This window comes from Miscanthus floridulus, unplaced genomic scaffold (assembly GCF_019320115.1).
Source record: "Miscanthus floridulus cultivar M001 unplaced genomic scaffold, ASM1932011v1 fs_377_1_2, whole genome shotgun sequence".
Classification (NCBI taxonomy): domain Eukaryota; kingdom Viridiplantae; phylum Streptophyta; class Magnoliopsida; order Poales; family Poaceae; genus Miscanthus; species Miscanthus floridulus.
The window spans coordinates 40,793-56,369 of record NW_027096677.1 but is presented as its reverse complement, the minus strand read 5'-3'; the positions used below and the strand labels follow the sequence as shown (position 1 = coordinate 56,369).

The 15,577-nt window shown below is 49.1% G+C and overlaps 1 protein-coding gene across 3 annotated transcripts; it reads left to right on the top strand.

Annotated features, from left to right (window-relative positions):
• Positions 1-1,460: 1,460 nt before the first annotated feature.
• Positions 1,461-7,077, top strand: LOC136531598 (U3 small nucleolar RNA-associated protein 18 homolog). 3 transcript variants are annotated; one of them, XM_066524255.1, is made up of 2 exons: positions 1,461-1,682; positions 5,195-7,077. In XM_066524255.1, the coding sequence occupies exon 2, from the start codon at positions 5,213-5,215 to the stop codon at positions 6,881-6,883; it is 1,671 nt and encodes a 556-aa protein (XP_066380352.1). In that variant the 5' UTR covers positions 1,461-1,682; positions 5,195-5,212; the 3' UTR covers positions 6,884-7,077. The 3 variants fall into 3 exon arrangements, with proteins under 3 accessions (XP_066380352.1, XP_066380353.1, XP_066380351.1); XM_066524256.1 differs by lacking the exon at positions 1,461-1,682 and adding an exon at positions 2,630-2,738; XM_066524254.1 differs by lacking the exon at positions 1,461-1,682 and adding an exon at positions 3,841-4,006.
• Positions 7,078-15,577: the final 8,500 nt, after the last annotated feature.

The window sequence follows — 15,577 nt, the reverse complement described above, 5'->3', positions numbered from 1 at the left end:
GGTAACTGATCCTTGTTGAAATGGCCATGGGTCCTCTTGGATGTGCCTGGCTTGTGGTCATGAGTCGGGGCATCAAACACATTATCAAACACGGTTTCTTCAGCTGAGACAACTGAGGCATTATCTGAACTATCCTCCAGTTTTTCTTTTTCCATTTGCCTGATTGTCAGACTAACCACTGCTTGACCATTGGCTTGCACTTGCTTCACAATTTTCTTCTGTTCCTCCTGAGCTGCCATGACCTGAGTCTTCAGTTCTTGCTGAATTAGGCCCAAATCATTGATCTGAGCGAACAACAGATCAAAGTTCCTCATGATCTGATCCCACCTTGTATTGCCCTCTTCACTAGTCTTAGACATAGCTTCCAAGATAAATTGGGTCTGCACGGATGGTTTCTTGGGAGCCGTTGTGACTGATACCGAGGTGCAACAACGGGTTTGGTAGCCCTCCCCCTTAGCCTGTTACACCTGAACTCGCCGACTACGCCCAGAAGTGAGGCACCACCAAGGAATTTTACACAGAGACCTGCTCTGTAACCCGAGTGTGTGGACACTTTTTCGCCTTCACCACTGCACAACAATCAGCGTTGCGAGACTACGGAATTTCACACGGAAATGATGTTCCGAAACCCTCGTCTTGACTGACTGCTTGCTAATGAAAGATAGGGAGCAGAATGATGGCTGCTCACCGGTTCTCATCGCCTGAACCAACGAATTGCTGATGTAGTCCCCCAGTCGAGTGATGTGCCGTAGATCGATCGGATCTGAGCAATAGTAGGGGTGGATTGGGGCTGGTGGTGGTGGATCTGAGTAGGGATGGTAGTGAGGTGGTGGTGTGGAGCTCTGAGGTAGGCGACGCCGACACCGCAGCTGACCCAGTTCCACCAAAGAGTGGACCTATGGGACCTCCGATCGAACACCACGAGGGTAAGAACGAAGATCAACCAGCCACCCGGAATTACGAACCGCGATCGAAGCTAGACGGATACGGAAAGCCTACGGGCAAGAGCTGCCTGACCTGGGTGGTTGATGAAGATTTGGTGACTACGTCGACTCGGTAAGCCGCCGTCGCCGCCGATAACTGATGTCGGAGAAGAGCCGGTGGAGCTCGTCACCCACGCCGAGGAAGAATCGTCTCTGATACCACTTGTCACACCCCGTTGCTGCCGGTGATCACCGCCGACGTGAGGAACACAAGAGGAATAGAAGATCGGAAGGATAGAGGAAAGATTCCTGCTGCCGATGTCTGTATTCTAAAAGTGCGATAGCTTACAGAGTTTCACGGTGTCTTCTTAAAACCGAATGGTTCTGCCCTCCCGGGCCCACATGTCATAGACTTGTATTACATAAACGATTGAATACGTAATCCTAAATAGATGACGCCTTCCAATGAATACGCTTTCTTCCAATAATCCCTCAGACAGTCATCGTCGTGGGTTTGACATTGGAACATGTTATCCACTAACTGTTGGGGCTTTGATTTCGCGTTTCTTCGTAGCTCCACTGCCTCGCCCCATTTGGGGGCGATTGTTGTTTCACTAGGTCGGTCCCTCCTCCAGTAATGTACAGGATGTCATGTAATAAAACATTAAAACAGCCCCGCGCCCGTCCCTCTTCAGAATAATAGCGTAGTGCCATCGAGAGTTCCAGCGATGTATTTTCCTGGAGCATCGCAGTGTCCGGGTACGCAGAGGATGTTCGAACTGACTCATATGTCGTTATTTCTCTGAAGTCTTCGTCAGATGATAATGGACCTTGACCTTCTGGCGTGCTTTTTTTATATTATTTTTGCCTTTGCATTTTGCTACGCTGATTGTATGTTGTACTAACTTGCACGCATGTATGTGCTAATTTTTCCTGGTCATGCCAATACCAAACTAGCTCTGAATAGAAACATGCAAAGCTACTCAAAGTCAGCTCAGCGTACATAATAAAAAAGAGTCCACTGCCGTTAGTTTGCACATTGCGCTTCTGCTGTCTCTAATAAATCTCAGCAACACCATGACCACCAACAAAGCGACCCAGCCCTGGGGGTGCATCATCAATTCATCCATAGATGTACCCCTTGACTCCGTTCATGGAGACCACCTACATGACTAAAATAAAATTTTACCTCAAATTAGGAAAGAAACTTTATGATCCACATTAGATACAGCCTCATATATTGGTTTTGAACCACCTATTTCTTTGAGATCCTCACCTCAAAACCTTAGTCACCCTGGTGTACATATTATAGTCATTACCGGTCTACGGTCCAAAGAGTGAAAGCACATTAAAAGAAAAATGAAGACATGTGTGCCATTTTAAATATCCAATAAAATTTCGATAACTGGTTCTTTTCATCCAGTTTATATTATATCGCAATTGTACACGTAATATATAATATAGTTACATTTACATATAAAAACTCTAACCCTGTGGGTCTCTGGGTTCGGGGGTCTGACTTGTTCTTGTTCGCATCTTTCACGCTCGCTCCATCGTGGCCGTACACCCAGGCCCTCGCCGCCTTCGCCACCATCAATTTAGCCCACGAAAGCTGCCACAGCCGGCCCAGCCCACGGACGGTATAACCCTAGCCCCTTCCGCTTGCCGCGTCCACATCCCCGTCGGCCACGCCCCAGCCGCACCGCACCCGCTGCTCGCGCCTCGCACGCTCTCCTCTCCCGGCAGTAGCTCTATCGCCCCACTGCTGCACCTGCACGGATCCTGCCGTCCGCGTCCTCCTCCGGTCCTCTGAAGGTGAGGCCAAATACCCAGCCATGGTTCAGAAGGGTTGAATTCTGTTTACGTAGCAGTGAACCAGGAGATCTCGAGCTCTGTTTGGTGGGAAGGGTCACATGTTCTAGTAGCGAATTTGCTCCGTGCCCATGGTCAGGACTTAGGATTGTGTTGGTGTCTGGCACTGTATTGCCTTACTCCTTTGAACCGGTGACAATGTTAAGTTTAGTATTTTACAGGTCCCGTTTAGCATTTTTTTTTTGGTGGAAACACTTGGCATTGGTTTCTCTCTTGATTATTAGTACTGCGAAGCGAAAATGCATATTTGAGTTAGTTATGGTCGCCTTTATTTATGCATTCCACCACCTTTTCTGTTCTTAACAATTAGTTTTCTAAATTCTGGCCTGTTGATTAAGTAGATGTTTCCTGTAATTGGTGCCTGCATTTGAGTTTCCTACCATGTTGCTATGCACTCCAGAGATTGTATTTACTGTGCAGAAGAGAATTTTGTTCTCAGCCATTTCATTCTTGTATAATAAAGATTTATCTCTGGTGATCTTCGAGTATCTCTCAGCTGCGTTCGTTGTCTAGGTATAGTTGTAGGTTTGTTCGTATTCTGTGTGTGTGAGGTGTGCGTGTGTGTGGTGGTGTGTGTCTGTATCCGAACAGATTCTACAGGTGTACTTAAGATGAGAGGCCCAAAAAAAAAAAGATTTATCGGTACTTTCAAATAGCTGTGATGTCAAGTATAACCAATGCCAAGCAAGCATAATAACACAGTAGAATTTTCAATTTTTAGCCATAGGATTGCAAATCGCAGTCTTTTTTTTGTTTATTATGTTTTGGAAAATATAATCTTAATAAACATTAGCACTGGGTATTTGTTACGCTAGGGGCTAGGCAGGCACTAAGCCACTGATTAACGCCTAGGGTGCCTAAACGTAGATTAAATGCGATTAAACGTTTACACACTAACTACATTTCAGGAGATTTTAGTTGCATAAATGTGAAAGAATAAATAGAAAAAGAAGAGCAATACCATAACAGCCAACTCGGCCCACTAGCCCACTAAACATTAGAACACCCAACGATGCCCTACCTGGCTGCCATCACCCTAGGAATCCTTGCTCTCACGAGACCGCGCCACCGCTCCGCTGCTCTCCTCCGCCTGCGCGCCGCCGCTCCTCTGCTCTCCTCTGCCTGCGCACCGCCGCTCCTCCACCTGTGCGCCCCTGTCCGTAGCTCTACCTCTCCACCTGCGCGAAATCGAGCGACTTGGACACCACGAGGTAGGCACAGGTGGAATCGCAGTGCCACAAACCATTTTGCCATCCTAATCTGGTCTCTTCTCTTCCTTTCTTCACCATCCATGGGTTCTGACAGTTCACGCGACATTTGATTGGACGCCTAGGGCCTAGGCGACGCGTTAGGCCTCTGTTTAATTGGACGCCTAGGGCCTAGGCGACGCGTTAGGCCTCCGCCTAGTGCTTAAGCGCGCCTAAACGAGCGTTTAACTATGCTTTTTTAACACTGTTTTTAACCCGCTCCCAATTGAGTAACTGATATTTTATTGCATGCTCTGAACTTCATGATGTCTTACTGATTGTGCTCATTGTCTGGACTTGTTTATGTAATGTTTCATTCATCTTATCATCATGCAGTGTTGTTGAGATAGACTGAGACTTCTTTCTTTGGGTTCTTGATCTCCTGATATGTCAAGCTGTATAGTTGGATCACATTATTTTGCTCATCTACAATCATATCAAACTACTAATTGTTGTCATGGTCCTACTACACCAGTCATGTTTGCTCTGAACTTTCCATTATCTAGTTTTGTGGACCAATCTGATGCGCTTTTTGAGAGAAACTACTCATAACTCTCCTTTAGAGAGTGGAGTTCTAGAGGTCCTGTTTGTTTGTGAGTCAGGAACTACACATCTAGTACCTGCAAGTCCACGGCCAGTTTATTCTCTGTTCCCTCTCTTGTATTCCCTTCCTGCCCCCTCTCCTGTAGTCAAATTGTCTGGTCACTTGGTCTGATTGTGGAGGGGGAGCCAGCAGCTACAGCAGGTTGCCTGGCTGCTGGAGTGTTAGGCTTATTGGAAATCTAGAAAAGATGAGCAAAATGGCACAATGCAAGAATGAAGGGCAATTTTAATGCTAATGCTATGTTGCTACTGCTTTTAATATGCCTTATTATTTATTTATAAAAAAACTTTGTGTGTGAAAATGCAGTATCCATATCCTCCCTATACCATTACATGTATATTTATCCTTGCTGCATAGTAGTTTATAGTTTATACATAGGATCCAGGAGCCTGTACTTTATCTATGTGTGCAACATTGATTGTTTTGCATGTCTCGGTTTATGATGCTATTGATCTTTTGTAGCTTTTGTATCGTAATGTGTAACTATTAGAAGTTATATGCATTTATGTTATTGTGATTATTTTGACAGGATTTTGTTGTTTTGGCAGACTAATTCTCCAAGAAAGATGAGCTTGATATCCCAGAACGCGGTCCAGAAGCGCCGCCTCAGGAAAAGTGAAGCTGATGATGGCAATGACAAGGACATTGGTTCTCCGAGCTCCATAGATGCAGAGGTTGGGAAGGAAGCAAAGTTGAAGAATCACAATAAGGAAAGGAAGAAGAAAAGGACTAAGGTGCTGGAGTCCCAGCAGAGCAAAGAGGAAGAGGAGATGCGGCAGCTGGAGAGCTCATTGTTTGATTCCCTTTATGCGCCACTGGAGTTTGGCACTGAGGTAGGGGCTGCAGTAGTAGCTCCTGACCGGGATGCGCCTTTGTTTTTCACAGATAGGTCCGCTGGTGGTGGTGTGGATCATCCTGTATATCAGGAGGATATGGCCCATGAGGATGAGGACGACGTGGTGCGTATCAAGGGGAGGAAGCCTGTATGGGTGGATGAGGAGGAAGAAAGGACAGAAGTGGACATCGTGAAGGTTTCAAGGTTGAGGAAGCTAAGAAAAGAGGAAGATGAGCATTTGATTTCAGGGAAAGAGTATGAGGCCAGGCTGCGTGGTCAGCATGCCAAATTGAACCCCTTCACTGGCTGGGCTGATATGGACCGGAAAACTTCTCTTCCTGTCGCGTCAGATGGTGAGTCCGATGATGAAGGTTGTGCCGATGATATCCTTCAGAATAACGATGAGCTTGTTGTCAAGGATACTGTCAAGCTCTTACCTGGGATGTTAGAGTTCTCAAGGCTCGTTGATGCCAATATCCAGGATCCATCAAGTGGTCCTATCAATTCAGTGCAGTTTCATAGGAATGGGCAACTGATGCTTGCTGCAGGTTTGGACAAGCATCTAAGGTTTTTCCAGATTGATGGAAAGAGAAACCCCAAGATCCAGAGCATATTTATTGGGGACTGTCCAGTACACAAGGCCTCATTTCTACCTGATGGCTCTGAGGTGATCCTATCAGGCAGGAGAAAGTTCTTCTACTCATTTGACCTGGTGAATGCTGCTGTTAGCAAGATTGGACCTTTGACGGGGCGTGAGGAGAAAAGCCTGGAGAGCTTTGAGATATCACCTGATTCGAGAACCATTGCTTTTGTCGGTAACGAAGGGTACATCCTTCTTATTTCTGCCAAGACAAAGCAGCTCATTGGAACCCTCAAGATGAACGGAACCGTGCGTTCACTGGCTTTTGCGGATGGTGGAAACCAGCTGCTGAGCAGTGGTGGAGATGGCCATGTTTACCACTGGGATCTCGGAACAAGGAAGTGCATCCACAAGGCTTTTGACGACGGTTCCCTGGCTGGCATTTCACTTTGCACCTCGCAGGACAGCTCTTTGTTTGCCACAGGTTCTACCAGTGGCATCGTGAATGTGTACAAGAGGGATGATTTTCTTGGTGGGAAGAGGAAGCCACTGAAGGCGATCGAAAACCTGACCACTGACATCGGCGAAATGAAATTCAACCATGATGCCCAGATCTTGGCAATCAGCTCAAGGAAAGAGAGGAATGGGATGAGGCTCGTGCACGTCCCGTCCTTCAGTGTGTTCCAGAACTGGCCAGGGCCTCGGTTCAGCCTTCACTATCCACGGTGCCTGGATTTCAGCCCTGGCAGCGGGTTCTTGTCTGTCGGACACGCGGGTGGAAAGGTCCTGCTATACAAGCTTCACCACTATAAAAACGCATGAGACTAGGATGGTTACTTTGCAAAACCCAGTTTTGACATTATATTTGTACTCTTGAACACTCCATGAATCAAGTGTATGCTGATTCATTCCAGTCATTGCGCTTTACGCTTTGCTGCCACTGGTTTCAATGCTTGATACAAGCTGGCAATCTTGTACTTCTCTTGTTTAGTCGTATGCAGTTTGTTATTCTGCTATTGCTTTATGGTGGTTGTTGATTGCAGAATTTCAGTTTCCTGCTACTGGGCTTATGGGAGTAATCCTGGAGTCTGGAGCCATCTATTATGTGAGTAATATACAGTGGTATGTTCATTGCATTCTGAATCTGAATCCTTTGGATTGGATGTACACTATGCAAGCATCCCCTTTTGTCTTCCGAGCTGGTGGTGAACTGTCGCCCAGGTTGGAAATGTGGCGCTTGTGATTTGTGAAGCACTAGTTCTGCATCATGAGCCAAGCCGGCCAGTGACGTGACGGTGGGTCCGGACCCAAAAAGCTGCATGCATGCAGCAGCATCAAAGAAAGCGGCCGCTGATGGACCGAGGCATCGACCACAAGCAGCTGACCCGATGCCGATGCAAGAGCTCTCGATCGGGCCATCGTCCCCGATCAATGCGCAAGTGCACGTCTACTAACCTAACAAACTTTTTGTGCCTTGGCAGCATATATGAAGATGCACTAGTGTAAGCCCTCTGAATGGATGGAGGTTGAGCAAGGCAGGCTCTATTTATCCATGCATGATTCCGCAAATTAAAGGGCTGTTTTTTTTTTTGAGCAAATTAAAGGGCTGATCTGTAGGGTAGGGCAAAACGTTTTCCGCCAGTGCCACATGCATCAGCCAGCTGTTGCTGCTAGTGATAGATGGGCTCATGGGCCAGGTTAGCAGATGCATGTGATGTGGTGTGGCACCGCAACCACCCCATCGATTCTATATACAGTAGCTTGCTCAAGGTGAAACATGATTTTCTCCGATCCTTCATTATTAAAGATTGATCATAAGTCAGATTCTGTGAAGACAAATGGTTAGGCAATGATAGTTTGATGAACCAGTACCCTGGTTTATACAACATTGTTAGACCAAAGTTTCTCACAATTTCAGGAGCTGTGAGCTCATATCCACCTAATTTTTCCTGGAGACGAGATCTAATAGGTTCTAAATTAGTGGAGTGGAATCATCTTTTAGCACGCCTAGCCAATTTTTCATTGTTAAAAGGTCATGATGATTTCAACTGGTCTTTGCATCTGAATGGGCTCCAGAGATGTGAGTCTAGACCTCAAGATCTTGGTTTAGCATATTAAGCCTGGGAGATGTGAGTGAGTTTTGAAGTCTGGTTGGTTTTTTGCTAGAGAGCTTGAGTGGTTGTGAAGTTTCAATAGTTCTATTTTTGGTTATCGCCTTAAAACTGTATGGACGGATGAATCCCACCTGAATGTTGTAAACATTTGCTGGTGTCTTTGCTAATGCTAAGACAGGGGCATCGCCCTATAATTCTAAAAATATACATTAGCTAGCAAAACAAACCACCAGAAACGTGGTTCCTGTAGGTCTTCTTTCCAATAAGACAAATGTGCTAGTGCTTCTTCCCTTTTTATTTTTATTTCAAGAAAAATGGTGGCAGTGCATCTTCTTTTATTTTGAGAAAAATATCAGCGTGTCTTCCTTTTTAGCCTATCCGTGTTTGCTCAATATAATGTCATGCGTGTACTGGGAGATGAGAGAATACTGGGCTCATACTGTTAGGATCTGCTATGTCCAAGTCGCTGTTCATTTATCGAGTTGTCCGAGTCCCTTTTCCTGTATTTTAAGCTCAAACATATGCCCTCCTAAACCAATGCTTAGTAATTAGTATGCAGATTCCTAGCAAAAGAAAATGCATGCACATGCAATTTGTCACTCTCAAAAGACAGAACTAGCTAAGAAGTTGGAGCTCTTACTCATACTTAGAATCCCACTATGTGCAAAGAACAAAATAAAAAGAGCTGAAAGTAGAAGATTTCCTTCTTAGAAACTAATTCACTGCTGATAATGCACAGTCAGCATCATAGTGGGTCTTTGTTATGTTTATTAAAACACCTCTAAAGGCTTACTCACATTACAAATATTTTGTCAATAACAATTTTTTTGTGCTGATTCTTGAATGGTTATAACAAAATACTTGGAATCACGGCAATAGAGCAATCTACACAAAATGTTTTAGGTGGTCAAAAACCATCTCATCAAACCAAATCTACGAACAAACTTGTCGGGGACCTAATACCAGGGTACCCAATGAGGAGGAACTAATAACCATCGAACGTTGACACTTCCGGTTAGACAAGAACGCTACTGCGCTTCTTGCCCGAATGACGAAAGATTGGTTCCGCCTCGCCCGACCCCCGAGGGCTAGACTCCGCCTCGCTCGGTGGCTAATGGCGAGCTCCGCCTCGCCCGACAGCTAAGGGCTAGACTCCGCCTCGCCCGACGCCCGAGGGTGGGCTCCGCCTCGCCTGACGACTGCACCCTGATTCTTCATAAAGACGAGCACAGGGTACGACAGGATATTCGAGTCAACCGCAGTATCCAGGGCCATGCCCTATACGCCTGTGGGAAGGCACCGCCAGGATACGATGGGACGGGCGCTTTAAGCCCTTTCCGACCTAACAGTGCCCGAACAGTATTGTAGGCGCCGACTTTTGTCCCACAGTGTTGTGGGCGCCGCCATCAGTCCTCGGACGCAGATACTAACATAAGCATGCGACAACAACTACGATCCAAGACAAAATTCACATCACCTACAGTGACGGACGTAGGGTCAGTTCCCCGTCTACTCCCCGAAGGGTCGCAGTTTGGCCCTCTGACACGCCGCACCATCCACCGGCAAAGGATGGGACGCACCCACTTGCTGACACAAGCCAGGGCACGGCCCTATAAGGATCAGCGAACACGCCATCTCTGACATGGTCTGCCATGTTAGCAGGTTAGGCACACGGGAAAAGGAAGACCCGGCTCCCCTGAAGGACCTTCTCTACCTTTGTTTTTTTCCTCTTTCTCCCATCTATAACCCATGCTCCCCCTTGGTCTATAAAAGGGAGGGCAGGGCACCCCACTAAAGGGATCGACTTTTGACAGATCATTTAGGACACACAACACGCAGTCAAGCAGCAACCGAGCTCTTGGTGTCCTTTTGACCTTTCCATCGGAGACTTGAGAACTGTCCCTCTCTCGGTCGTTTGTAACCCCTACTACGAACCTTTTTCGGTACTAATAACACGAGTAGCAGCGGACTAGACATAGGGACATTCTTCCCGAACCAGTATAAACCTTGTGCACTTTAGTACATCATCCGAGCCTAACGCGCAACAATTATAAATTTACTAGCCGGTGTTTGTTCGAAACACTGACAGTTGGTGTGCCAGGTAGGGGCCTTTGCGTGTTCCAAATCAAGCCTCGGATGGCTAGCCACGCAATCAGCTGGGTCCCGGGTGCACACGTGTGTTTTGGTGATCTAGACTTCATCGGCACGGTGGGAGGAGAGTTGGCGCTGGCCCACGCCACCATCCAGTCTCTCCCCTCCGTCAGCTTCAACTACGGGAGGCTTGAGCACTAGCCCGGCGTCTCCCTTGGACCCTAGCCGTCCAAGGAGGACCCGCGCCGCCTCACCCTCTCTCCGAAACACTCCGCACGGAGCGCCTCGATGGCACTTCCGTTTGGTCTCCACAGCGCCGCGACAACCGTTAGCTACCTTGTGGCACAGCACATGATCTCGTCCCCCGCGAACAACGAGTTCGTGGGGATGATCGAAAGTGTCATGGAATCCCTCCATGGCCTCCTCGCGGAGGAGCTGGGGTTGGACTCTAGCTCTGACTCCAGCAGGGGGAGCCATCACCCCTCCTAGGAATGTTTCATGGCAGAAACCCCTGAGGGACACATCGAAAGCGTCTTCGCGGATGCGGCTACCCCGACAGGCAACCTCGGTGACAGAACCAAAGGGGGAACGATGGCCCCACCTCATGTAGGGGTGGAGCAGCTGAGAGCCCAAAAGCGGGAGATAAACGAAGCTAAACAATAGCTTGTTCGGGAGTACGTGGAGGTCAATCAGGAGATCGAACGCCGCAGAAATGGTGGGCGCGCACGCGCTGTGGCCCGTGACGTGAACCGAAGGATCATCGCCGACGATGAAACCCTTCCTCACTCTGCTCGGGCAAGCCAGAACATCACTGCCACAATGGCTTTGCTCCATGGCCTTCCAGAGGCCACAATGCCTGAGGATCGTCGGGCCCACCGCAAAATTCGCACGCTACTTGAGCGTGCGGCAGCGCAGCAGGCGGAGAGCTCGTTGTCTCGGCGACACGAGCTCGACACCAGCCAGCGTACGCCCTTGGTGCGCCCTACCAGGGACACATTAGTCCACTAAGCACTGCAAGGCAGCGGGCAGCGCACTGTGATCCCAATACATCAACGTCTCGGCCACAACCGCGATGCACGTAGCACCCTCGACGCCCGCAGATGCACCTATAGCGACCCAAGGGAAGGAGCCTACCATGGCTATCATCCTCGATGCGGCGGACGCTATGACAGTGGCGAGGACCAGATCTTGAGCCCGACCTACCAGGGCCTCAGGCCTTCAGCCGGCACATCCTCAACGCTGCATTCCCACCAAGGTATCGACCACCTACCAATATCCCTAAATACTTTAGGGAGACAAACCTTGGCCTTTGGCTTGAAGATTATCGGCATGCCTATCAAGCCGGTGGTGTAGATAATGACGACTTCATTATCCGCAACCTTCCACTGTTCTTGGCTGATTTGGCACGAGCGTGGTTAGAACACATACCGTCCAATGCAATCCAAAGTTTGGCGGACCTAAAGGAGATCTTTATGGAAAACTTCTAGGGCACGTACAAGCATCCTGGGAACCCATGGGATCTCAAGAACTACCTTTAGAAGGCCGGTGAGACCCTCCATGGGTACATCTGGCGCTTCTCCCGATAGTGCAATGAGCTCCCTAACGTCGCCGACGCCGACGTGATAGGAGCCTTCTTGTCCGAGACAACCTATGAGTCCTTGATTCATAAGCTAGGCCGCAAGGGCCCGTGGACCACCAAGGAACTCCTAGACATCACCACCAGCCATGCCTCAGGAGAAGAGGCGGTCGGGGCAATCTTCGATTGCCTTGAGGGCGAGGCAAGGTGGGACGAGGGTGCCGGCGAAGGCACCTCTAATCGTTCCGCCAAAAGGAATAATAAGAAGCAACGACGTGAGGACTCACTTATGGCTGCTGCTAGCCACAAGGGTGGTCGAAAGCCCATAGAGGGCACTCCAAACCACTTTGAAAAAATGCTCGAAGGGTCATGCCCAAACCACGCCTTTCCCGTAAAGCATCCGCTTAAAGACTGCAGCCTCATGCAGAAGTTCTTGTCCGAAAGCTCCAACAAAGGGGAGCAGGGGAAGGAACCTGCCCCCACTACGGATGACGTCGAGGAGAAGGACGATGGCTTTCCAACACCGGATGGCTGCTTTATGATCTTCAGAGGCTCAGCGGCCTATGACTCCAAACGTTGTCAGAAGGTCACACGCCATGAAGTCTATACGGCCCAACCGGCCACACCTCCCTTCCTCCGGTGGTCAGAATCTGCCATAACCTTTGACCGGGCCAACCATCCGGATACCGTCCCGCACCTAGGGAGATATCCGCTTGTGGTCAACCCAATCATCGGCCCAAAGCGACTCATCAAAGTACTGATGGACAAAGGCAGCGGCCTCAACATCATGTACACCAAGACACTCGACATGATAGGCGTCGACCGGATGCACCTTCACCCAATCCGAGCACCTTTCCATGGCATCATGGCCGAGAAGCAGGCCATGGCACTCAGGTAGATCAATCTGCACGTTACCTTTGGGGACCAGTTCAATTACAGGACTGAGACCCTCACCTTCAAGGTGGTTGGGTTCCCCAGAACCTTCCACGCGATCCTAGGATGACCATGCTACGCGAAGTTGATGGCCATCCCCAACTACACATACCTCAAGCTCAAGATGCTGGGCTCCCACGGGGTCATCACCATCAGCACCTCCTTCCAGTGGGCCTATGAGTGTGAGGTTGAGTGTTGCAGCCATGCCACAGCAATCATCGCCTCCGGGGAACTCGCCGCCCTCAAGGAGGAGGTCATTAAAGAAGCGCTCGATGCGAAGAAATCGACCGGGTCGTTCGAATCAACAGAGGGCTCCAAGGGGGTCCTCATTGATCTCAGCAGCTCTAAGGGTAAAACGGTACACATTGGTACCACACTTTCCTCTGAATAGAAAAGCATGCTCGTCGACTTCCTCCGTGGCAACAAAGACATCTTTGTGTGGTAGCCCTCGGACACGCCAGGCATTCCAAGGGAGGTCACCGAGCATACCTTGAAAATCCATCTAGGCTCCAAGCCGGTGAAGCAACGCCTATGTCGCTTCGATGAGGAAAAGCGTAGGGCCATCGGTGAAGAGATAGCAAAACTATCGACCGTCGGATTCATCAGGGAAGTATACCACCCAGAGTGGTTAGCTAATCCTGTTCTTGTACAAAAGAAGAGCGGGAAATGGAGGATATGTGTTGACTATATGCGCCTCAACAAAGCATGCCCAAAGGATCCGTTTCCTTTGCCGCGCATAGACCAAATAGTCAACTCTACCTTGGGGTGCGAAACCCTCTGCTTCCTTGATGCGTACTCTGGCTACCATCAAATTGTGATGAAAGAATCCGACCAGCTCACGGCATCTTTCATCACCCCCTTTAGATTGTTATGCTATGTCTCAATGTTGTTCGGTCTGAAGAACACTGGGGCCACATACCAGCGCTGTATGCTCAAATGCTTCAGAGACCTCATCGGGTGGACCGTTGAGGCCTACGTTGACGATATCGTGGTTAAGTCCAAGCAGGCTGACCACCTCGTTGCCAATCTTGGGCAAACCTTCACAAAACTCCGAGCAAACGACATCAAACTCAACCCCAAGAAGTGTGTTTTTGAGGTCCCAAGGGGCATGCTGCTCGACTTCATCGTCTCCGAGCGTGGCATCAAAGCCAACGTGGAGAAAATCTCAGCCATCACAAAGATGGGCCCAATTCAGAACCTAAAGGGGGTTCAGCGAATCATAGGGTGCCTTGCCACCCTCAGCCGATTCATCTCACGCCTCGGCGAACAAGGTCTCCCTTTTTATCGACTCCTGAAGAAAGCCGACCGCTTCGAGTGGATATCTAAGGCCTAGGAGGCGCTTGACATGGTCAAACTACTTCTAACAAGGCCCCCGATCATAGTTCCTCCAAACGATAGAGAATCCCTCCTGCTATACATAGCGACCACCACACAAGTGGTCAGCGCCGTCCTGGTAGTAGAGCGGGAGGAAGAGGGGCACACCCTCAAGGTGCAGCGCCCTATGTACTTCATCAGCGAGGTACTATCTGACTCCAAATCCCGCTACTCCTAGATCTAGAAGCTCCTTTACACCATCCTCATCACCAAAAGGAAGTTGTGCCACTACTTTGAGTCGCATCCCATAATGGTTGTGATGTTGTTCCCCCTCAGCGAGGTCATCTAGAGCCAGGACGCCATAGGAAGAACTACAAAGTGGGCACTCGAGTTGATGGATCAAGGCATCACATAAGCCTCCCGAACAGCGATCAAGTCCCAGGTGCTGGCTGACTTCATCGCAGAATGGACCGAGGTCCAAACACCACCGGCGGTCATCGATCAAGAATACTGGATGATGTACTTCGATGGATTGCTGATGAAGAGGGGCATCAGTGTAGGGCTGGTCTTTGTGTCACCCCTTGGGGTCCACATGAGGTACATGGTTTGTCTCCATTTTCCCTCATCAAATAATGTGGCCAAATATGAAGCACTCATCAACGGCCTACGTATTGCCATTGAGCTGGGCATCCGATGCCTCAACATCCAAGGCAACTCCCAAATGGTCATCAACCAAGTCATGAAGGAGTCCAACTGCCATGACACCAAGATGGCTGTGTACTGCCAGGAGGTTCAATGGCTGGAGGACAAATTCGACGGCCTTGAACTCAACCACATCCCAATCCACCTCAACGAGGTGGCCGACGCACTGGCAAAAACAGCGTCCAGTCGAGAGCTGGTGCCAATGGGCATCTTCGCCAGTGACCAGCATAAGCCCTTGGTATACTACGAAGGGGCAAAATAGGCCGACAATGGCCCATCTGATCTAGCCCTGGGGGCTGACCAATCGACGGCTCCCTCTGGGCCTGAGGTCATGGAGCTTGAAGAGGAACCAGCAACAGTGCCCGACCCTCTAGATGACTGGAGAACACTCTACCTCAACTACCTCCTCCGTGACACACTGTCGACGGACAAGATGGATGCTTAATGGCTCGCACATCACGCCAAATCCTTCGTTCTTGTAGAAGGTGAACTCTACAAATAGACCCACACCAGGATCCTGCAGCTCTATATCCCCATCGAACAGGGGAAGCTTCTGCTAAGCGATATCCACAGTGGGGTCTATGGTCACCATGCCATGCCTAGAACCTTGGTTGGGAATGTATTCTGATAGGGCTTCTACTAGCCCACTGCAGTAGCTGACGTCGAGCAAATCGTACGCACCTGCAAAGGGTGCCAGTACTTCTCTCGACAAACTCACCTCCTGGCCTAGGCACTCTAGATGATCCCCATCACATGGCCCTTCATGGTCTGGGGGCTCAATCTAGT

Coding starts and splice junctions, on each gene's coding strand:
- LOC136531598 (XM_066524255.1), top strand. CDS start 5,213: ATGAGCTTGATATCCCAGAACGCGGTCCAGAAGCGCCGCCTCAGGAAA.